Source organism: Elgaria multicarinata, chromosome 10 (assembly GCF_023053635.1).
Source record: "Elgaria multicarinata webbii isolate HBS135686 ecotype San Diego chromosome 10, rElgMul1.1.pri, whole genome shotgun sequence".
In the NCBI taxonomy this organism is placed as follows: domain Eukaryota; kingdom Metazoa; phylum Chordata; class Lepidosauria; order Squamata; family Anguidae; genus Elgaria; species Elgaria multicarinata.
Genome location: NC_086180.1, coordinates 53463255 through 53488814, shown reverse-complemented (window position 1 = coordinate 53488814; position 25560 = coordinate 53463255). Strand labels below are relative to the sequence as shown.

The 25560-nt window shown below is 41.9% G+C and overlaps 1 protein-coding gene across 1 annotated transcript in view; it reads right to left on the bottom strand.

Annotated features, from left to right (window-relative positions):
- The window catches only part of LIMCH1 (LIM and calponin homology domains 1), a 205945-nt gene that overhangs the window by 56394 nt on the left and 123991 nt on the right, over nt 1-25560 (bottom strand). Inside the window, exons 6-10 of the mRNA XM_063136424.1 lie at nt 23261-23371; nt 13340-13535; nt 9263-9515; nt 7728-7997; nt 1997-2281 (exon numbers count right to left, since the gene is read on the bottom strand). Coding sequence (XP_062992494.1) covers nt 1997-2281; nt 7728-7997; nt 9263-9515; nt 13340-13535; nt 23261-23371 — 1115 coding nt within the window. The remainder of the gene's footprint in view (nt 1-1996; nt 2282-7727; nt 7998-9262; nt 9516-13339; nt 13536-23260; nt 23372-25560) is intronic.

Sequence of the window (25560 nt, the reverse complement as noted above, 5' to 3'; positions counted from 1 at the left end):
TTGTGCTCCCTAAAAATATCACCACATAACACTTTACTATAAAGTTTTATTGGGTTGGTCTTTTAGTTTGAAACACAATGGAGCATTTGCTGCACTTCAATGAGCTAAATGATACAAATGGAGACCAGTCTGGCTAAGTGTATCTCTAAAATTACAGCTGTAAAAGCAGAGTTACACTTAAGACAATTGGTGCTTTGACATCATAACATTAACACCAAGCAAAACTCTACCACTGGCTCTCCGTGCCCATTTTTAATTGGTTTTCATCTGTACAAAATTCAAGTTTGACATATTCACCCAGTTGCTTCTCATACTGTAAATTAAAATAGAAAAGGGTGGGACACCGGCCGTAGCTAGACCTAAGGTTTATCCCTGGATCGCTCAGGGGTCAAACCTGTTCATCTAGGTGACACACAGGGGATCCAGTGCTCAGGCAGGGGTGAACCCTGGATGATCCCAGGATAAACCTTAGATCTAGCTGTGGCCTATGTCTCCTCAAGCCCAGGAACCACCCTGTTTCATGGTCTTTTGCCCAACATCCTCCCATGTGTTGCATCACTCATGCCATCCCTACAATTCAAACTGGAGCTCAACACAGCTGTACTCCAGACTGAACAAGGGGTGCAACTTCTGCAATTCCGTAACTCATAAAAATTAGTCGATTGCAAACCAGTACTCAGAAGAGCTGATAATTTGGTGGAACCTGTCCCGGTGAGGCATGCCTTTCCTACAACTCATAGGTCCACGTTAAATGATATGCAAGAGTCACGAGAATAATCTCCATCCTTCCCCTATGCCCCTGCTAAAGAGCTAAAGGGCAGCAGGAAGTGATCATATCACCCCAATCCTGAAAGAACGCATTGGCTGCCAGTGAACTACCAACCCCAATTCAAGATCTTCCCATACATCCTGGGAACCAAGTACCTGAAGGAGTGCCTCTCCTCTTACCAACTGGCAATGGATGCCTTGCTTGTTGACACGCCAAGAACAGACGCTAAGAAGGTGGTGACTTGAGACAGGGCATTCTCTGTCATGGCATCCTGCTTAGAGAACTCCTTCCCAGGAGATAGTTGCTTTGCCCCCACAGTCCAATTATTCAAACAAAATTGAAGATATTTCGCAGTTGTTCAGACATTTGGACTCTCATGTATATAGTTGTTCAGGTACGGTCCTAGTGGGACTTAACACCACTGTTTTATAGTATTTTAATGTATTGTGATTTTAAAGATGTTTATACCGTATTTCTTCGATTCTAAGACGCACTTTTCCCCCTAAATAAACATCTCTAAAAATGGGGTGCGTCTTAGAATCAATGGCGTCTTAGAATCGAAGAAATGCGGTATTATATTTGCATTACTAGTGTAAAACCCATGTCTCCATGGGTGCTAGTAGTCCTGCTCCTTTCCTGCTTTTTTGCCCCTCAGTCATCTCACTGTAGAGGGGCTCATGAATGATGCAAATGTGGCTCATGCATAATGAATCAATCCCCCTCCGAAATGCGCATGCGGCACAGCTCCTCCTCCCTCTCATACACACCAATTGGTGCGTTCCCTTTCCCCTCCACTGGTGGCAACAGCCTAACCACATGGCTGGGCCGGGGGCCTGCCTTCACACCATAATGATGGGCCAAACAGGGCTGTCCTTCATCCCACTGGCAGAGGGGCTGCCCTGACTGTTTGGCATGGAGAAAATTAATTGCTATTAAAACTCAAGGTTTAAACTTTTTTGAACTTTCACATTTCTTTGCACATCTACACTGCTCAAGCTTCACTTCAAAACAAAAATGAGCAAAATGGGTCTGGTAGATCTCTAATAATAAGCCTCACACTACCATGTTCTTATATAAAATTTGGTTGTTTTGCTTTTGCGTTAGCGGCCCTGTGTTCTAGAATTGGAAAATGGGTGGGATATAAAAATGTTGAACAAATCATTTTACTCAACCATTTAAAATTTTCAAACCAAACGGAACAATACAAAAACAAGGAGATTAGCACACCTTGAACACTGCTGTTTTTTCTTTTGTTTCTTCCGTTCTTCCACTTTACCTTGATCTCTGTTTGTATAGGATCCAAGTAGGTACTGGTTAAAAGGCATCATAAGTTTGGGTTGATTTAGCCTTGCTCTGCGTACAGCAAAGTCGTCTTTCTCTAGGTCAGGAATTCTGTCATCTCGCTCATCTTCAGAGCCAGAATCTTTTCGTTGATAGCATAACATAAAGGGGTTCTCTTTGCGAAGGATGATGTCTGGAGTTAGCTCATTCATTTCACACATGTGCTTTTGACTGATACATAGCAAAGTTAAATGGGAAAGCCAGATGTGAAATGGAGAAAGACAACACAATTCTCCATATTTTAAAAGAAGGAAACCAAAATCTGCTTATACATGCTGTTAAGTTTAGAGCAAGTGTTCATAATGGAAGATTCCATGCTGCAAAACCTGAAATTCCATGCACAAATTGCAAGTGGCATTAGATCTTTATTTACAACTTTAGTTATGAGTGGTACAAACATGGACACAATGAGAATTACTCATTTCACCATTTCAAAGAGGTGCTATTGTTTTCAAACAATTCAATATTCTTTTTACCTCTAATCAAAAACTATCAAAGCATATTCTGGCCATGTAATTAACAAAGAGGCATTTCAACCACTTGTAATAGCTTATCATGAATTTTTCTTTCATCTTTTCCATCTCTACAATAATGGCAGAAGCAAAGCATCTTCTTTGAAAAAGTCAGATCATTCCCACACCCATCAAAATCTTTTGATTATGGGCCCATTGATGACCATCACAGAATATGATGGCAATCATGGATATTTTTCTAATCATGAGGTAAAGTTGAGAAAGAAGGGGTCTTTGTCTATTTTAAAAATGTACAGTATACACTTGGTGCCATTTTCTTCCTGTCCCTGAAACACCATGCACCTGTGGAACCTTTTTTATAAAATGGTTAGAAAGGTCATTGTCTACTAAAAGGTCCCAATTCCCCGCAAAAAGCACTTCTTAAAAAAGGGAAATAAAAGTCATTTGCATCCCTTTTTTTGGCAGAAACAGAATTATTGAAGAAGTCTGACAATGTAGAGCCACGAATTGGAGTTTTGCAACACTGCACAATTATTATTGACAAGAAAAAGTGCAGCAACATACCCCCATGGCACCAAAATAAAAGTACACGCATACTGCATTTCCCCCTCAAAACTATAATACCGTGGCTGCAGTTCTGAAAGCAGGTGTGCAGCAGAAAGTTATTCAAGAGCCATTTCTATCACAATTGTTTTTTAAAACTAGCATTACGTTGGATATTTCTCCTTGTAAACAGACATAGGGAGGCCAGATGCAATAGCTGCAACACTCAAAAAGGGATAGAGGACTCTTATATCAAAGGCTGAATTGCATGGCAATATTTATGTTTTAGGTGTGAATTAAGATGATTGCACCATCTTAAATTCACATTTGTTTTTCAGCTTCCATTTTCTGTATTAGGAATAGGGGTGCAGCTGTGAAATACATGGCAACAAACTTGATTTTATGTTAACAAGGAAGAATCATAGAATCCATAGGGTTGGAAGGGATCTTGGAGGTCATCCCTCGCTCAAGCAAGATATGCAGTACAAGATGCAACTACAGCAACTTGGGCAGATGGCCATCTAGCCTCTATTTAAATACCTTAAGTGGAGAATAGCTCACCACTTCCTGAGACAGTTTGGTCCATTGCTGAATAGCTCATACCATCAGGATGTTTCTTCTAATATTAAAATCTGCTTCCCTGCATTTCCCACCCATTAGTTCTAGCCCTGTCCACTGGAGTAATGAAGAACAAATCTGCTCCATCTTCTGCATTAAAGCCCTTCAGATATTTGAAGTCTATCTTGTATGGAGAAATTCAAAGATCCCTACTACAAATCTAAGCAGTTCCAAACTGGTTCAAGTCTTAAGGCTTCCCCAAGAGAATCCTCAGACTGACTTTGCATGTTACAATGTGTGGGGTAAAGACGAGGGGAGGAAGCATGAGTACTTCACACTTCTTCTGTAGGTAGGCAAGTTTGTTCTTCATTCCCATTGGCTGGGAAAACTACATTTCAATAGAATTATAAACCAAGGAAGATCAATGTGCTTCAGTTACAAATGATGATTCAAATATCAAAGTGGAAATCACCAACAACAGGAAAGAAAGGGGAGAAACTCCTTAATTTAATTTGATTTTAAAAGTGTCTCTCTCCCTCTCTTAGCTGCCATTTCAAAATTATTCCCTGCTACAAAAAATAACTATTTCACTTCCTCTTCCTCTTTCAAAACTAGAAGAGGTATAGAAAAGTATCCAATGGCATCCATATACTAGCACTATTGACACTGTGTTACATCCAGTAAATCTTCGAAGCAATGTTGCCCAAGCATTGTTTTACGCTAGTGCAGCATCAATAGCACTAGTGCACGGGCACTCTTGGATCCTTCCCTCAGCTGGGTCGGGTTGGAAAGAAGTCGCTTGCTAAGATAAAAACATTTCAGTACAGAACTGCTTTTGGAGCCTTTGCTGTTCAGTAGGTATTCCCTACTGAACATCTTGCTCTACCTAAGGCAGTACAAGAAGTCCTTGTGAGGAGAACATGAGGAGTTTTACATATAAGATGATGTCAGATCCCTTTCCTCCACCACCCCGCTGCCCTTGGCTAAACAATCAGCTTGTCCACATGTGTTTGCAACTTTGAAGGGGAAATCTGAAGCAGGAAGGTTGGAGCTGGGCCTAATGGCCAAAGGCTGTTAACCTCTTCTGAACACATGTGCTAAACATATTTTGCCCAATGTAACCCTGTTGGCCGAAGAACAATGAACTTGGATCCCCAAATGTGAATTCACTCTTATCCTCCTGAATTTTAAACCACATGACAGGTTATGTGAAAATAAGCAGGAAGCGAGAGACTGCAACGTTATTTTTATTAGCATTTTGGTTCCAAGGTTCGCACTTAAGCCTCACAGAGTCTGTTGTTAAAATACTTTGTTGCCTTGGTAATTGCACACATTAGTTCCAATATGTCTTCCAGATATAGAGGGTTATGCTATTGTCTGGAATATAACCTAACACAGATACTTTTAGAAAAACTACCTGAAATTGGCTTCATATGTGACAAATAAGTATTGTCTGAGGAAATGGGGACAACCCCCACTTCTTTTTGCACTTCCTGTGCAAAATGGGGACTTGCACATCTTGGCCACCACAAGAGTTTCAGATACATGTGAAGTTCACACTCATCAGAAATCCCTACATACTCTCAATAAGTGGAACCTGAACCCTTGTTTTTCAGACTTTTCAAAGCTTTATTACTGGACCAATCCTTAAAGGCATCCAAGAAGGCAGTTTCACATCTCCCGTATCACAACTTTTTTGTAATGTCCAAAGCCATCTAAGAGATGCCCAAAAAATCCAAATGCCAAGAGGAAGAAAAAAGGATGTTATGACGCAAACAATATCCCTTACATTCTAACAAATTACCCTGTGGAAGGACCTAAGGGTCTGAAAAAAGGGTCTGAAATGCATCAGAGTTCTTTTATTGCATTTAAAAAAATATCATTTTTTCTACCCCTTGGCCTTTTTTTTTTTTTTTTCCGCATCTCTTGTGGGTTTTCCCCTTTTTTCAAAGCCATCTAAGGGCACGTTCCAATGAGGCTCTGGCATCTCTTCAACAAAAAACAACTCTTGCTCATGGAAACAGGTCTACTTGTACAAACAAGTAAACCGCCCAGAGAGCTTCGGCTATGGGGTGGTATATAAATTTAATAAATAAAATAAATAAACAGTGCAATATTAAAATCACAAATTCAGGCAAGATCATGGCTCATCCATTTGCAACTCCATTATACTACTCATGTAATTAAGCCACTCATGTTTCCAGGGTTTGCTCAAGTTGGCCAATGTTCTATTGTTGGAACCAGCTCCGAGTTGATAATCATCCGTCCTCAGGCTAAATGAGGTCGTGTGTGTGTGTGTGTGTGTGTGTGTGTATGGGGAGCAAGAGTGTGTGTCCATGGCAGCACTATTTGCAATTAAGCCACTCACTGTTCATGGATCCATTTATATTATTTTTAGGATAGCTGCATCTATACCCAACCTATAACGTGTCATCAGAGCGAATACCAAGAATACACTACTTCACCACAATATTATAAGATGACTCCGATGGGCATTCCATCACACTATTTTTCTGGATTTATAAAAACTGTTGTATACCATATGCCTATAAATGAACACACAAATCAATCTACAGGAGTATAGAACAGAGATAAGCAAACAAGCCAGTCTTTTCAAAATATACAAAACAAACACAAATCATAAAGCAGAGAGAGATATCATTTCATCCAATCCTACCCCAAGCCCAAATCTTCCACGTACCAAAGCATTTGCATGCAAACTGCATGCACACACACACACACAGCCTCTAACAGATTAGTCCGTATAATCCAATGTGCTGATACCAGATTTATATTTATTTATTTATTTATTACATTTTTATACCGCCCAATAGCTGAAGCTCTCTGGGCGGTTCACAAAAATTATCAATTGAAAGTATGACTGGTAACAGACGTCCCCCTCCCCATAACCAGAGCTGATGCCTGCTGGAGAGGAGGATAGTTGCAGTGGCTGAGGAAGGTGATACTATCCTCCCACTTCCTCAGGGATGTTCAGGTCTCACAAATTCCAGTAAGCTTCCTAGGCTTCATGATATTTTAGACAGAAAACTAGTGAGAACCAGGATTCCCGGGCATCAGGAGACCAAGAGAATAGAGATCTCATAATGGCCAGGAGGTCCATCATGAGACCACTCAATCATCATGAGCTCTGGGGTCAGTCAAGTTTTGGAAAGGCCTACATGAAGCTTTGTCCCATGTCGCCCAGCCTCTTCACCCAAAGCAGAAGCACAGTAGATAGGATAGGGACCACCCCACAGATACTGAGCAGCTGCTGTGATTAGCTGCCTAATCATTTAAGCAAGGCCCAAGGCTTCAAGAGAGTCAGAAGGCTCCAGCTTGAGCATGGCACCCAGGGACATTTGCAGCATGGATAGCCAGGCCAGCTCCTCTGATAAAGTCAAGTAGAGGAGCACTCCCCACCCCAGATATCCACTGATCCCAGTTGATCATGCAACTGTGAATACTCAACAAAGTTATGAGCAAATTCTAAACCCCCAAACAGTGCCCACCTTTTTCTTGCCAACCAGAATTGCCATTGCATGCTTGCTTACAGAAAATAGCTGAACACAGTCTCCATGCTCTAACTGGTAAATGTAATGAGCTGTATGGTGTGTGTTTTTACAATTCCTGTTTTAAATTAGACATCCTTTAATTCAACTGCTTACCTCATATCCATTTAATACAAACACACAGGCCTAGTCCAGTCACCCCCCCAAAAATGAAGATTTAATAGTTGTTATATCATCACAGTAATTAGTGCAATTGTTTTCCAGCCAAGATTTACTGTAGCGTAATCCCCCACTTGAAACAAATGCGTTTAACACCACACAATACGGCACTGTACAGCTCTTCGATTTCTAGCTATTGTTTTCTTGTATCTTGTAATTACTTGCAGAGATCAAATGATGCTGGTATTTATTAGGTTAATTTGTGTGTGTGTGTGTGTTACAGGAAGTAATGTTACAGCAAACCAAAACCTACCACAAAGCACAGCACATGAGCATGTTGCATGCGCACGCAAAGTCCCACGGCATGGAGCTAACCTGCTGCCATAGCGTTGTGCTGCTGGAATGATCTTAATACCAGCCTGCTCAAGCCTTCTGAGCTTCCTGAGCTCCTCGGGGTCTTTTTCATTCTTTCTGGGCCCCGTTGTTTTGTTTGCAGATTCTGTAGGAGACTGCTGTAAAGGGTCTCTTTGGCGCATGTCTGTCTGAACAGGCTTCACAGGGGAAACTCTGCCGCCCAACAGCACCTCTTCAGATTGTACCAGTATCTCACTTTGTTCTTCTTCTATAGTTTCAGGGTGACTTTTGCTATTAAGTTATATAGGGTAGATTATTACACATTATGCCCCTGTTTCCTTAGCTGTCACTCTTCAGGATAATGCAGACCAGATAAGTTTGTCCCACATCAAATTAACTGGAGGAAGTTTTGTTTTTTTACAATGTAAATATCGAAGGAAAAGAAATGTTCCACTACTTTGACATACCAATGTGCACTGAAAGATATTACACTCACATTTTATTTATATGCACAAATATTCGGTTGGCTTTAGACCCATTCAAATCAATTCTTTTGCTTGGAACTAAGTTCAACTAAGTTTTATTCTAATGATCCGACCAATAGTTAGAATGAAAAGAAAGGAAAACTTGACATTAGGGCATTTATTTAAGAAACAAAATGGGGAGGGGCAGGGGATCACGCAGGGCCCCAGTCTAGTTTAAACAGTCTCAAAGTCTCCGTGCAGTTATGTCCCTGAGGGTGCAGACATACGAATGTGGGAGAAGGCAGAGCCTATGAACGCATCCCCGCTTCCCTCCCACCCACTCCCAGTCCAATGTGATTCAAATCACACGAGGACAGGTAAATAGGACTAGAGAGGAAACAACATCTGATCTAGGATGACCACGTTGAGAGACCCAATCCGTTCAAGTATAATGGTGGGGGAGGGAGCTGCTGCGGCACATGCGAATCAATGCCATGAAGCAGTGCATGTCAGTGAGGGTGTTGATATCCATGGGATTTTACAGAGTAACATAAGCAAATGAAAGGTCTCTGCATCAAGGACCTTACAATCCACATTTAGACAAGGGAGGGAGAAGGGAAGGAGGGGAAAGACCGCAGCAACAGGAACAGAATACGAGCAAATGCCGTTCTGAGGGTTCGTTTTTGTTGGCGGTGAAGACTAAGGGGTTATGCTAAAGGCTTCCTGGAAAGGATGGATTTGGGAAGGATTTGAGGAAGCAGAGCAAGAAATACAAGGGCATCTAAGTAATGCACAGTGAACGAACATAAAACAAAGTATCTTGTTAAAAGAAAGCAGCTCAAAACAACTGATGTGTACAGTAAGGCTCATTAAGTAATTCTGCAACACCATCTCCATAAAGCAAGAACAGCACCGTTGCTTACATAATGTTCAAAAGCAAACTTCATTTCATGTGATCATTGTCTATCGATCAAGAAAGCAAGAGAAACAGAAAACAAAGCCTCATACTGGCTACCAGTGGATGAGAGACGCACTGGTTGAGTTTAGGTAGCTCTGTGTTATATGACTTGGTAACCATGGCCATGACCTTACCTGAAAGGTCTTTCTCCTCCCAGTGGAGAAGTAGCAGTACTCCAGCTCTTCCTGTACTCCTCTCGTTCAGCTTTCTTCTTCCTGAGAGGAGCCGGAATATAGGCAGTCTGGTTACTCTTATTGGGGAGGTATTGGTTAAAAGGCACAATTGATTTGGGTTCACCATAGGATATCCGCCTTGCAGACATATCGTCTTTTTTCACATCAGGCAACTTTCGATGTGGCAAGTCGGATTCAGAATCACTTCCTCTCCCTGTTTAAAAAAAAGGGGTAAGGTTAAGTACTTACAATCAAAGTGTGCAAAATTAAGAATCGTTGTATTTGGTATGGTGGCATCATCCTCTTTCCTCATCTAAATGCCTGGTTTCCAGGCTCAAAATAACAATTGCCCACTGAGGATATCACTTAGAAAGAATCCTTAAATTCCACTGGCAAATGTGCACAAATGGAGCTTTAAAATTGTGTATAAAGCATATTCTATTTTAAGATTAATCTTGGAAGTTTCACGTGGTCATAATCACAATCCACAGGGTCTTTCGAGAACCATTTCTATCCATTTCTGGCTTGGATTTGGAACAGAAAGTACCTTGGTCACCCTATGGGATGACCTGTGCCATGAGAGGGACAGGAGAGTGCAATCCTGTTGGTTATCTTGGACCTCTCAGTGGCTTTTAGTAATATTAACCATGGTATCTTGGTTTGAATTGGGATATGGGGGCAATGTACTGTAATGGTTCCACTCCTACTTGGATAGCCATTTCCAGAAAGTGGTGCTGGAGAATTATTACTCTACTCTATCACAATTGTGCTAGGGGGTTTCTCAGAGGACTGTCTATAGGCGGGGAAAGCCCTGTGGTGGTTGTGGATCTGCACTGCATTGGTTAGACGACGCAAGCACAGCTTTGCAGCCACCATGGGGCTTCCTCGTAATGCTGTGATTTGAAAAAGTAGGGAATTTACCCCAACTTTTTCAAACAGAGCAATGTCATTATAGTGCTTCTGTTGAGTGACATCACTCCAGGGCCAATCCGGGGTCAACCCACAGGGGATGCCTAGTGGAAGTCAACCAACAGGAAGGGGGCGGGGGGCTGCTCTGGGACCCAGATGACCGCTCAGAAACCCCACATTCCCTCCTCGGCATTGGGATTACCTATTGCCGCCCTGGGAGAGAGAAAGCAAGACAAGAACCTTTATGCTCACACTATTTATTTATTTCATTTCATTTCTATACCGCCCAATAGCTGAAGCTCTCTGGGCAGTTCACAAAAATTAAATATGGAAGTTTAAAACCACAATAAAAGTACAACCAGAATAAAACCGAACAGCAATACGGAGATATAAAACACAGATTGAAAATACAGATTTAAAACAGCAGAGCTAAACTCCCTCATTTAATTATTTGTGGGCATGATATTTTTAGGTGTCTTAAGCAGAAATCTTCAATAAAAGCTACACAACAAATAGAACTATATGAGAACCTATGAACCACCTTGCTGGATTAGATCATCAAAGCTCATTTCATCCAGCATTTCAAGCAGAAATGAAACAGATGTCACAGGGAGCTCACATGCAGGCATGTGAAAGTGATGGCCATCCATCATTCTTTAACTCCAGCATCTTATACTTAGAAGAATACTCTCTCTAACTCTCTTTCCTGGCTAATAGACAATGAAACACTTTTCTTCCATGGATTTGCTAATTCTTTTTGAAAAGCCATCAAATCCACTAATAAACCTCTAGACAATAGACTTCATTGGATGACCCTGAGTTCAAGTATTACAAGAGAAAGAGAAAAATGTCTCTATTATTGTAAACTCTACAAAATGAACTCATCAGAACCGCAACCACTATTCCTTTCTTTTCCAAGATGGTAGTGTTGTACACCAACACTGAAAGGAACAGAGATTCTGCCAGGCCAGCCATTTTTTCCTTTTACTAACCAGGTAGCAAATCGGGATTCACAATGTGTGCTTGGAAGAACAAACACATTGGAAAAACAAGTTGCAGAAGAGAAAGTCATTTCTGGGGTGACATCTGGAGCAGAGTAATGGCCATCAGGCAAAAGATTTAGCAGAAACACACACACACACACACACACACACACGAGTTCACCATTCTAAATTCCTTTTTTTGCAAAAAAAAATCATTTTTTGCCTATTTATCCATGTTATAAATATGGATGGATTAACTAGTCAGTTTCAGTTTCTCTGGGTTTCTCATTTTTTCTAGTCTTAAATTCAGTGTGTCACAAACTTTGAGAGTCTTTTTTTAAAGTTCACATGCAAATTCATATGCACTTTTGTCCACCGAAATTGCCCCCCCAAGCCCCTCCCTGCCATCCCAGGTATAGTAAAATTGCTGCCACCCCCTCTCCTGATGGGCACGGAGCCGTACCGCTCTGCACTCATTTCTGGTGCTGCGCTTACTCATGAGTAAACGCAGCATTAGGCAGGACAGGCGCCCACACCTCCTGCGACCTCGGGACGATCAGGAAGAATTGGATATTCCCAGGCTTTCTTTATCCCTGGGAAAACCCATGCCCGTCCCCCACTGCCCCCGGGAGTCCCTGTGCATCATTTGGATGCATAGGGACTCAGCCATGACCAGCCCGGACTATCGGGCTGGTGTAGAAACGGCCTTAGTTTCAGTTTGCATATTGATTCAAAGTTGTGAAATTAGCTAAGTTTGCATTAAAATGCAAACCAAACAAATTTCTCCCCCATCCCTTATGACTCCCTGACAACCATACTGTAACAAATAAAGACTCTACGAATTCATGTAGTTCGTCCCTAGCACTAATGCAATAAAAATGGAGGAGGTGACAGTTGTCTAGAGATCCACGATGGACAAACAAGTTACTTTGGGGACAAATTGAATTATTGTAGCAATAGATCAGATCATCTTATTGTGCATTTACTTCTTTGCTATTCAATGAATTGAACAGTCCAAGAGTTAGAGAAAGGACTTGACCATGACTAAAAACTGACTTTGTCACATTATAAAAACAAGAATGTACTATTAATATATTTGTTAATATATTTGTTATTACTTCCATTAAAGTACAAGAAGCTGATGGTCTAGTTCACTAGATGGAGCATTTCATTTGGACTAGGAAAACCTGTATTCAAATCTTCACTCAACTTTGAAACTCACTGGCTGATCTTGGGCCAGTCACTGTCTCTCTGCCTAAGCTACCTCAGAGGGTTGTTGTGATGATAAAAGGCAGACAGCTCCACGTATGCCAATTTGAGCTCTTTGAGGAAGAGCAGGATACAAATGAGATGATAAATACAATAAAGCAAAATTCAACATAGCCACAAGTCCATTAAAGTCAGTGACCTTAAGCACGACCAACCCTGTGATCAATTATGGATTTAAACTCTGCACTTTAAGTAGCATTTTTTGAAACATTGAAAGAAAAATATATATTTTTCCTTCAAAATCTTTCAGTTAAAGTGTGACTTAGGCCAGAGAACTGGAGAGAGAGATAAAGTCATCCTCTTTGAGAAGACAGATTTACAATATTACTGCTATATTGCTGTCAATGATGCCTGACCATCTATATTCTCTGCCAACTATTTTTAGAATGCTACATAGAAAACACAATTTTCTTTACAGTGTATATTAGGGTTGATCCCTTAAGAAGTGGCTCCTCTTCCCTTGTGGTACTATGCATCCCAAGCAGTGTTTCCCCCATCTTCATATTCTCAGTGCCTCTTGCTCCCACTTTATTAGTTAAACCAATGTCTGCCCAATATCTCCTTACATGTCAGACCCAAGAAGCACCGTCTCATAAATTTAGACAGCTATAATATAACTTCCAACCCTCCCACCCCAAATCCATAACTGCAAGGTGAGGAAAGATTTCAACTGAGGTGTAAGCAAAACTATCTAAACAGCCCTCAAGTCATAAATCAGCATTCAAAGCGAGTCCCTCTCCTGCTTCATGGGATTAGCAAGGCACGTCACGTTTCTACAGCTGATGCCAGCTTCTTGAGTGGCAGAAGCACATCAGCCATTTTACACCAAAAGAGCCATGTGTCACTTTCAATAGGTGCCCTGCGGAGCACAGCTTACCATCACTGCTTCCTCTTAGCACCACATCTGGAGACGGTGTCTGCTGGGAGCGGGAGCCAAAGGAATCCAGACTATCAAAAGAATCATCTCTACCATGGCGAGGGGGAGAAAGGGAGTCACTGCGTTCGGAGTCCCAACAGTCTACATAGCCACTGTCGCGGATGCTGCGCTTGGGGCTCTCAACATCCTCAGCGTCCTAATGTGAAAGGTGGGGGAAGGGGGGGGGGAAAAAGTCCTTAAAGAAATCCACTTACACAAAACAGTAAGAATTCTCTATGCATCTTGTCTGCATGCAGCTATGGCTGGAGAAAGACAAATACTTTTCTAAGTGAGTTGAGAGTGGTATGATAGGCTCATCGTTCCACTGGGGTTTGGATGTTTCTTTTGTACCAAGGTGGTCTCTGGTCAAATAGGTTTTGGAAGTTTTTGAAACACTAAAAAAAAACCTGTTTCACCAGAAACAGCCACGGGACAAAAGAAATATGTGCATACACTATGGGAAGCAATGCCTCTCTCAAACCACTTCCAATTCTCTTCAAAGAATGAATTGTCTGTTTCCAGCCCTGTTTAGCCTTTGTCATTATCACCTTCAATCACCTATCACCGCCTAAACCTTCCGTCTTCTCTCCCTCTCTCCATTTCTCTCTCTCCCCCCATCAAAAGATCACTGTCTTTCAAATAACTAGTAAGCGATGGCAGCGAAATGAAAAACAAGATCCACAGTATTACGTAGCACAAAGACACACACCAAGTGCATACAAATAGCTGGAAGAAAGATCAAGATGAGCTTTACATATACAAGAGAAGTCATTTAATCTGTCACAGCAAATACAACGAGGTGTTCTGTGGCATCGTAAAAGGATAACCCATTTCTTACGGCGTGAGGTTCTGCAGGCTAGAACCCACTTCAATCAGATGTAGGTTTACGTAAGTGCCAAGCAATTAAAAAAAAAAATCAACCTGAAACATGATTGATCCTTTATCCGTATCCTCCTCTTATGGGCCATTGTCCACATCATACTGGCAAAGGCATCTTGGCTTTAAGTTAACATGCAAGGCATGTCTAACCTCACCGAACAGATGTCTTGTACTGGTCTGGAACACCAGCAGCGTGAACTTGCTGTTGCTGCTTTTGGCTCAGCCAAAATAATGAAGCTGGGATCTCCAGCAGCCTCTTTCTACCTTGAGGAGAAATTCCAGTTATGGAAGAGGGGATGTCTTTCTTCCCGAAGCCATCAGCAACGGGGGAAGCAGAAGAAGGGAAACATGCAAACCGCTTTTCCCGATGCCTCTGAAGAATCCCGTCTTGCTCTTTGCTTGTTGCCAGCTCCTGGCTCTGGGGGATATGAAAGCACTTGTAGCTGACCCACATGTTCAGAGCAGTGAGAACAATGGCCGTCTTTGACAGCCTGGCGATTATAAATTCTTTCCAGTGCAAGCTGCACATACTAAAACACTGAAAGCTCCCAAAGAGGGAAAAGGTCAGCCGAAGCCATCCTCAGCCTTGCATTATTAGGGCATTCTCCCTTGTTACGGCCAGTATCTTATCACCAGTTACAACAGCATGGGGCCAAGACAAACAAAAATAAGGCGCCTCTACAGAAAGGCAAACTTTCTGAAGTTTTCCCCTCAGCCCTCCTCCCCCTGAACCAAAAAGGTGGGGACGATATTATCACTCACATGGAGTCATCTGAAAAGCCCAAGATGAGCAATGCTCCTCGGATGTCATTTTAAAATGTTAAAAAGCTGCCAACAAACGCTTTCACAGAAGGAGATTTGTTCAGAAGCATCTGTCTTGTGTGCTACAAATAAATAAGGCATAGCCTGTCTCTTTCATATGTGTGTGTGTGCGTGTGTGTGTGTGTGAATAAACACACACTCACAAGCTATTGTACACATACCTTTAAAAACAAAAGCCCACATTTAACCAATGGATGTTGGCAGACATGTGGATCCTTAAGGAGCACTTTTCACGGAGTCAGGATTGGCCAAGGCACTCTGTTAGATGTGCCCCCAATGGAAGGAAAGGGATGCATCAGAGGAACACCAGTGGGCTGGGGATAAACTTTGTCCCTCCTCCTGGTGACCCTAGCCATTAAGAATCAAGCCAATCTACATACGCCAAACTCTCCCACACTAGAGGCATTCAAGAAGCAACTGGACAGCCATCTGTCAGGGATGCTTTAGGGTGGATTCCTGCATTGAGCAGGGGGTTGGACTTGATGGCCTTATAGGCCCCTTCCAACTCTACTATTCTATGATTCTATGATTCTCCTTGGTCAGAGAAATCCCATTTCTTATAACATAGGTCATTATTACTATACCCATATTGCAAATGAGAAGCTAGGCTGAATAACTATCAGCTTGTCAAAAGCCTCCTAGGGAACTGCAAAATTCAAACCAGGAACTTCCCAGTTCACTGCTGCACCATATCAGATGATTCACTGGGAAAGATACAATGTCACTGGAACAAGCAACTGAGGGCATGGCTAGACCTACCGACAGAGGGGGGAGGATCTTGTGATATGATGATCGCAAGATCCTCCCCCTCAGTCTACATGCGGCGCATGACGTCCTGGGAGGACAGAAGATGTTGTGGCCACCATTTTGTTTGTTTTTTGTTTTTTAATTGAAGATGAGTGCAGGAGCGCTCCTTCGAAAAAGTAATTAAAAAAAAAACACTTCACGTTCCCCCACTCCTGATTCCTGGCTCCTTGCTTTTACTCGCAAGGAGCTGGGAAGAAACCGGGAAGGCTGCCCACATGTCCCACAGTCTCGGGACGATCCCAAGACCTTGGAAAAAGCCGGGATTAAAGCCCTCCCAGCTATCCCGGGGAAAGGGAGGGATCATTCCTCCCTGCCCCCGGGATCCCCTGTGCGTCATGTGGATGCACAGGGATGATCCCGGGGCGATCCCTGGGATATTGCCCTGTCTAGACATGCCCTGAAAGAAAGTAGCACAGAAACAGACCAGAGCTTTACATATAAAGCACAAGTCATATCTCAAATGCCCTTACAGGCTTCCCAAAGAGAAAACTTTTTTATTAGCGTCACTGAAGAACTTGTTGTCAAACGTACCATGGCATGCTTAAAGCTAAGGTTCCCTGAGGCCAAGCTCAGAGATAACAATAGCTGTAAGGTAAAAATAAAACCAGAGACTTAAAGGAAGTTAAGATAATTTGATAAGAAATGCAATCTTTGATGGCTTTGTTTCTCAATTCTACTTAGCAATAGTCGCTAACAGAAGCAACTATTAAGGACTAATAGGCATGTCCTTCTTCCAAGATAGACATATGATAATTGAGCTAAATTAAATTCATGTATCCCATGATCATAAAGAGCCACTTATCAGATTGCCACTTTAGAACTAGGCAGTGAGCACAACAAAAGCTGGCATATAGTTTTCCCCCTTATTTCAGGGGTACAAAAAGTGCATCCTCCCTCCAAACCCTGCTTTGCCGTGTCCAGAACCCCAGCCTCTGCTGCTATCTGGTTCCTGCAATGGACACATTCCTAGAGAATCCCAGGAAGCAATAGTTGAAGGTTCCTACCTACTTCCTTGGATGCTCTAGGAATGAGGTACCACAGAGGGTGTTCCTAGAGCATCTCTCTCTCTCTCTCTCTGTGATTACAGTGGGGTGGATGCAGTACCTTGTTATTGTTGCTGCAAGACCAAGATCTGTTGCTGAGAAGGGTGTATGTGAGGTGTGTGGGTGTGTGTCTCAGCAGACATCTTATGCAGGTCTCATAAAGCATGTTATGGAAACCTACATCTCTATTCCACAATGCACTCTGCTTAGCCATTCAGGCCTCTATATAAAGACTTCCACTTGTCAGAACCAGCATCAAGGATAGGCGTGGCTGGACACCTGCCGAGGACACAGCACGGATCCACTGACAAGAAACTCCTGGACCTGCTCCTCCTCTTCACCATTGCAACCTACTTATTCACCCTCCTCTCACTCTGGCCCAAACAACAGTGGTCATGCAGTAGATACCCCTGCTTATTTGTTTCTTGGCAATCTGCCTAACAAGCAAGCTGGTGGTGGCAATGATATAGAAGAGGAGGAGCAAAATGCTAGTAAGAAGATAGACTCATTAAATAGGTTCACATGATTGGGGTGGGGTGGTGGCACCATGGCTTAAATAAGCCATGGTGTTTTGCGACATGTACTGGTTGCCATTGTGAATATTGCAGCGAACAGTCATTGCAGCTTGTTGTGTCATGTGAACTCAAGTAGGGTGGCTTGTTACCAGGGTTAACAAGCCACCCAGAATCCATGGTTTCGCACAAAACAATAAGCTGCAGCACCCACCTGCCACACCTTGAATATTCACAATGGCAGCCAACATACACTGCAAGCCACCATGGCTTGTTTAAGTTACGTTGCCAGCTGCCCATCATATGAACTGGCCACTCAGGGAAGGTTCTCACTGAGGGTGTCTCACCTAAGAGCCCTCCAAAACGTGGAGCCAGACCTTCCTCTGATTTTACCTCAGCATGCAGAGCCCATGCAGCTGTAATTTTCATCCACCTGTACATAACTCTTTGCACCTTTCCTCCAGATTTCTAGGCATCGTTCCCCGTCCCACACACACAGTGTATGCAACTGTGTCAGGCAACGATATCTCAAAACTTTTTAGTGTCTTGATTAAAAAAATCCAAACGGTACTCACATGGTGGTAAAAAATCAGCCATATAATGGACAATTTGCTGCTCCTTTAATGTCACCCCCCAAAAATCTTGCCTGAGTTGAGTTGCCTTGCTCTGCTTAATTGTAGGGATAGCCCCAGCAGCAGCCCACCCAAGTTGAGAAGTCATTGTGATATATAAAAACATAATAAATAACACAGGATGCAAAACACAATCAAGTTATTTTGCATTCATACAAGATAGCCATATACTGTGTAGCATTAAATTGCATTTGGTTCCAGAATTGCAGAACCAAAGCCGATCCCTATTAAAAAAACCATTTTTGCCTCCCACGCCACTCCAACCAATCTGACGTCTTTCCCAAATTCTCTGAAGCTCCACATCTTGCATACCAATAGAATACATTTAATCCTTTGGCAAAGTGCCAATTTTTAAAAAGAGGGAGAGAAAAAGAGAGAATGTTTGACTATCATGAAAAAGTTCAGCACCAAGTGGAATGAAAATCAGATGAACGATCTAGTAACACAGACCACTTTTCATTCATAAAACATTGCAAACATTCAAAGCAGGGTTTTTACTGTTTTGTTTGCTTTTTTTTTAAAGCAAGCATTTGAATGAATTAAGGAATGAATGAACAGACTATAGAATAAAGCCCTGGTTCTGAAATTTTAAGTTCTGTTAGACTGTCAGTTGAATAGAAGTTCAGTTCAGCTTAGTTTTCTCTGTCATGCCAGTTATTTAAAAGGGCAGGAAGGTGCGCAAGAACATACCAATTGAGAGGACGTTTACCCCCTCTTTCTATGTAATTGGACCACATCCATGGCTAAGAGCATGAGCTGTGATCTAGGAAGTAAGCCATAGAACATCTCTACATTAAGGAAAAGTGCATTGTTTGCCCAGGGCTGTTATGCTTCCTGGTTCTTTGGCGCAACTGATATGGGCTGCATTACACGGGAGGAGAGGGGCAAGAAGGCGGAAGATCCTGCTGCTTCCTGGGGCTCCTTTTAATAGCAGGCACATTTGAATCAAGGGAATGCCTCCCCCTGGCATGTGTTCAAAGGAGCAGTGTGTGTGTATTTTGTTTTTGTTTGCTGTAAATCTGCAACCTCAGCACAGTTACTTGGGAGTAACCTCCACTGAACACAATGGGACTTACTTCTGAGTAGACACAAACCAACAGAAAGAAAAAATAATAATTTAAAAGAATCACATTGGATTTAAACCTAGCACAATTATAATCTAGCATAATGAAGGGCCCCATGGCACACTTACTTGGGAGTAAGCCCCACTGAATTTAAAGGGGTGCTCTTGGTGGGGTGAGGGATCAGATCTGTCTCCTATTGTTGCAGGGAGGCATTTTACTCTCTTCTCCCTCCATTAGTTCATAGTGCAATGCCAGCTTTATACATTGCTGATTTTGCACCATTAAGGGTTTATTCCAGTTTATGTTTTTATTCCCCCAGTATTTTAACACTTAATTTTAACTTAAATTTAAATTTTACTGTTTTAACTCTGTATTTTAATTTTATATCAATTTTGCTGCGTGGTTTTTATTCTGGTTGTGCTTTTTATATTGTATTGTGTATTTGTGCTTTTAACCTGTTGATTGTCTTACTATGATTTTAATTTTTGTAAACCGCCCAGAGAGCTTCGGCTATTGGGCGGTATAGAAATGCAATAAATAAATAAATAAATAAATCTCTGATCTTTCTGAAAATGGGATCAGAGGGAAAGGGCGTGAGATGTCCTGGCTGTTGCCGACATCATTTAATCGACCTGCAAACTTCTGTGAGTAGCCAGTCACAAGTGTGCTATCGCTCGTTTAGATAAGCCCATAGTCATAAACTCACGAGTTGGCCTTTGGCATAGTAATACTGCCCTACCTTACAAGGCGTTTGTAAGGATGACCAAAATAACTGATGTGAACTGCTCTAAATGCTTTAAAATGTGCTATTTAAGCGCAAGGCATTATTATTTACTATAGCAATTCACATGTAAATAACTATGCAGCCTTTGTGTTTGCGACCTATTGTTACAGCCTCATTTCAAACATGTGGTTTAGTTCCTTTGCTTACATCTGTATTATGACATTTTTTTTGAACCAAGAATCTGTAGCATGGCATTCCATAATGCAACAGTTATCATAGCCATCTGGATAAAATCAAGTCCACAGACACACAATAAAAGTAGTCATAACAGTCATATAGAAGATCTCTCTCTATCCCTAACCATTTCACATATTACAAACATATTGTGGATTGAGAAAAATTTAAGAAAAAATGAGTTAGAAACCATTTTTATTATCAAGTTGACCTGGTTATTGTTGTTGGAAGGATGGATATATAAGCAACCAATGATGAATCCATTTCTGGAGCCTGACAGCTCTCTGATCCACAGATCCTACACCAGATATGATAGTGCCTGAAGCAGAAAATCTGGTTCTACTAATTAATAAGTCCTCCTGCACATTCTTTACTGAAATGAATGGGAGTCCTTCATTTATAACACACAATAGTCACTTGCTTCTGTTCCTGGAAGCATGCAGGCCTCAAAAGTCTGAGTCAGAAAAAAAAAAGCCAATGAGCAGGGTGACAGTTTTCCACCACACCAGTACAATGTCGTCTGTCTTTGTTTGAATTAGGAGCAAAACTTGCTCCAAAACCTAAGTACAAGGCAAAGATGGGGTCTGACAATGCTCTTTCATACACTCTTTCTCACACAAACAGACTAAGCTGCAGATTGTAATAAGTGGTCAATGGCTCCTCCTGCCTGAAACCACCCCTCTAGGGTGACCATATGAAAAGGAGGACAGGGCTCCTGTATCTTTAATAGTTGTGTAGAAAAGGGGGATTTCAGCAGGTGTGATTTGTATGCATGCAGCACCTGGTGAAATTTCCTCTTCATCACTACAGTTAAAGCTGCAGGAGCTCTGCTCTCTTTTGTATCTGGTCAAGAGGGCAGGGCTCCTGCAGCTTTAACTGTTGTGATGAAGAGGGAATTTCACCAGGTGCTGCATGCATACAAATCACACCTGCTGAAATTCCCCTTTTCTACACAGCTGTTAAAGATACAGGAGCCCTGTCCTCCTTTCCATATGGTCACCCCACACCCCTCAAGCTCAACTCAACCACATTGGGACTTTTATTTTCAGGCCAGCTCCAATACTAGATGTGAACTTGGATGAGAGAAAAGCAGTGGAGGCTGGTGGCTCTCTGCTGGGTTTCAGCACCTTGAGTAGCTCCTTTAGCGTTCTGACCGGTCCTGATTGAAACCCACAATTCACAATGGAGCCACCAACCTCCATTGGACAAAAAGCACTTGATAGGCTGAGGAAGAGTGGCTGGGGGAGGGTTCTACACCCACCCAATATCTATATCTGCTATGGGGGATCTGCCATCCTTATGCCAAATTTGGCCTCAACACTGGACAAGTTCCAATTCATTGCTTAGGCACCATTAGAGGCTATTCCCTAGGCATCGGTCTCTAAAAGTGAGATGTGCTTAAAAGAGAAGTAGCAAATGAAAGAAACAGCAAGCAAGTAGTTGCTGAGGTGACATAAGTGGTTTTGATGTAGCAGACCATTTTACAGATGAAGAGGCTGATTATAGGGCTGCCTCTACAGCGCCGGGCTGCCACCGCATTAAACAAAACCCTACACTTTCTCTGCTGTGAGTAGTGGCAGCTAACCCCGATGCAGAGGGAGGGCGCGGGATTTCCGGCGGCCATCCTGCTCGTCAGGCCTGTCCCCTGCCTGGGCAACAGCGACCAATCAGTGGTCACCATCTGCCTGGAGAATGCCTCCATCGTGACATTGGAGTGAGGATAGACGGTGGATGTGCCGTATTCACCTCGTTCTGGCAAAAAAGTCTGGGTAAGTCCCCAACTTTTTTAAAATCGCAGCTTTGCAGGAAAGCCCCATGATGGCAGTGAGGTGGCTGCTGCATTGTATAACCGACGCAGTGCCACCATGCACCCACCATAGGACTTACAGAGTGTATAGGCAGCCCTTAGCATAAGTTTGGCATTATACTGTAGTAACCACAACTCCCATATAATATTTGCTTGTGTGGTATCAGAGCATGACTTCTTTATTCTGCTTATATGTTTTAAAGACTTATTCATCACCTTTTGATCAAACTTCTCCTCAATGCAGCTTAATAAGAGTTCAAAAGTAGAGCTGAGGTGTACTTATATTTTGGTTTGAATCTGTAAGGCAGAAGACATTCAAGGGTCTATCATTTCAGCCCTATCAAGCAGGGTTCGTCTGTTGGTGGCCTGACTACCATTTTCTTTCCCACATAATGCTTCAGTTATGGCACAGCTTCAGGAAATTGTGGAGAAAATGGCAACTGCCATTTTCCACATATAGTGTCATTCCAGGGTGTCATTCTTCCCTGGAATGACACTATATGTGGAAATAAAATGGTGGGTGACCTAACGACACAGGAGCTCTTCTGTTGTTAAGACATTACACAACACAATCTTTTATCATGCAGATGCTAGCCATGTGTTGTGCGATGATTAAAAACTCCTTATTTTATTCCAGCCCAGCACACAGAGCCCATCATCATCACTATCACCACATGGTGCTACTAGTGTACAGAGCCTGAAAGCACCAAGGCAGTATATGTTAAATTATGTTATGATACAACAGCTTCCTATTCACCAGATGTATTGGGACATAATTCAATGGGGGCCTTCCACACACTCTAGCCCCAACAGTCCCAGTGTGTGCATGCTAGGCCTCCGTTGCAGACTGCCCTTGGACTACACATCCCATCATCCCCATCCAGCATGATGGGAGTTGGAGTCCAACACATCTGGTGAGCATCAGGTTGGGGGAGGCTGGTCTACATTTAGAGTAAGGAACATTGAAACTGGCTCTTACTGCCTCTGTGATGGAAAACCTCACTCCAAAGCCAACAGTGGAAAAAATTACACGAGCGTTAAAGTTGTCACAATGATACATACAGGAACAACAGCAGGTGTACTTGAACAATATTCATTGTTAACAATAATTATTTAATTAAGTTAATGAATAAAGACTGCATTGCATCCATTTAGAATCTGTAAGAGCAGTTAGAAAATATTGCCATAAGCCCTTATTCATATTTCATTTCACTGTCCATCCTTCATATGACTGTCAAATTGTTAAAAGAAAAAATGATAACAAAATCTGTTGGGTGCCAGCCACAATATTTGGGAGAAATCCAAGCCTTTAATAGTTTGTTAAAACTCTATATTTATCCCCAAAGTGACAGAAATACCTTTCTCATCTGGGTTAGCAACCCTTCAAACTCCTTCAGGTTCAGTGTTGCTCCACTATAGTAAGTGCTGCTGTTTGCAGTTTTCCCCAGCCAATAGATGGTGACTAAAACCTGAGAATTCAAGGAACATAAATTAGGGGGTAAAATTTAATGTAAGCATTTGATCAGTTCAGTTCAGTAACTTTTCCTAGCTGTCTCTCAGCCTGCATAAATCACATTTAAAATGCAATCTTATCCATGCTTAGTCAGATTGTTGGTTGTTTTTATGCTCTTCATGATTTTAATTTTTGTGAATCGCCCAGAGAGCTTCAGCTATCGGGCAGTATAAAAAAGTAATAAATAAATAAATAATAAAAAAGAAGTCCTACAATTCCCAGCACCCTTAGGCCACAATCCTATACACACTTAACTAGGGGAAGGTCTCATTCAACTCAGTGGGGCTTACTTCTGAGTAGACATTTACAGGATTGCACTATAAATCATTTGTCAGTAGTAGGTGTTTTTTTTTTAAGGTTTTCTATTTCAAAAGGGGAAACTGTCTTCCATGTCATAAAACAGCAAGAATGGTATTAAATATAACACTGTTGTAAAGACTTTGTAGTCACATTAGTATGCTGTTGTTGTTTTTAACATAAGTGAAGTAGCAACAATAGAGCTCATGATCAAAATTTATTCAACAATTCCTGGGAGGCCGAATAAAGAAAATCCAAGCACAACAACTCCTCAAGAGTCACAAGGTTCAAAGATCAATGAAATAGTTTTAAAAGCCTTAACAAGAGAACTGAAATTGTTTCTATTATATCTTCATACATTGCTATCAATGGTAAAATTTTAAGATATTAAAATAACTTGCCATTGACTTTCATACAGATACCGACTGTATGCCAAATGTTTGTTATAGTTCTGTTAGAAATCAGGCTTAGTTTGATTCATCTGCCATTTTAATAGGTGCTGAGGTGGCTTAGCATTTGTAATTTTTTAATTATAACAAATAAGTAAGTGTCGAAATTGCTGGGGAACACAAGTAGGAGGGTGCTATTCCACTCATGCCCTCCTTGTGAACTTCCAAAAGACATCTTGTTGGCCACTATGCAAGCAGAACGCTGGACTATGTAGGCGTTTGGTCTGATCCAGCACAGCTCTTATGTTCTTAACCCTGAAGGAGTAAACTGATTCTCTGTATCTTACAAAATACACACTGGTTTTCAGCTGACTTTTTCCTCTACATGCATAGAGTCCCTAACTTGTACAATTTGTAAGTGCTGATTAAATTTGTACTAAGCCTTTGCCAATGGCAGCTAACATGAACTTGCACCATAACACTACAGATAGGAGGACTGCAACTAAAAGAACATGGACTGCCCAAGGTCTTCTTATGAGTTTATGACTCGGAGGAAATTTTAAACAGATGCTTCTTCAGTCCTAATTCATTGATCTGATTCACACAACACAACAACCCACCATGAGTGACCACCGATGGTGGGCTGTCGTGATGTCTGAATGCAGCACAGTTTTTTCAGGGTGACTTATCTTTCATGAACAAGCCACTCTGAAAACCCATGGCTTGTGGTTTGGTTGTTCAGGGTGGCTTGCTTTCATAGTATCCAAACCCAGAAAAGCAACTTCATTGTGGGTTGTTGCCAATGGCTAGAGCCACCCAGCAAGAGCAGCAAAAACCTGTGTTGCGCCTCATGACCTTGCTAGAGACAATGCCATTCTCATTCATTCCTTGGCAGTGCCCTCTGCCCTGTGGTGCTAAAAATCAAGAAGAAAGGACACCAGAGAGTATCCTGAACACATTCTCAACCTCTTAAAAAAATATTTTAAACTTTCCGTCTTGCGTAAGTGCATAGATGTGAAAGTCTGCCACTATGAAATCTGCATAATTTTCCACTCAGCTTTATTGCTCTACCATGATATTTGTATATTTTAGCCATCTACCTCATTGCTCTACCTTGCAATCGGCATAATTCTCCCCGCAGTCTTACTGCTCTGCCTTGGAATTTGCGCATATTTACCAATCCCTTCACTGCTCTGCTTTGAAACCTGCACACTTTACTGATTCACCTCACTGCTCTGTAACCCACATGTATACGTGCAGCTAACAAAGGAGACCAATATGCAAAGCAGGGGCATGGGGAGCTGAATTCCCTTTTCTGTACAACTAGGGTGACCATATGGAAAGGAGGACAGGGCTCCTGTATCTTTAACAGTTGCATAGAAAAGGGAATTTCAGCACGTGTCATTTGTATATGGTGAAATTCCCTCTTCATCACAACAGTTAAAGATGCAAGAGCTAT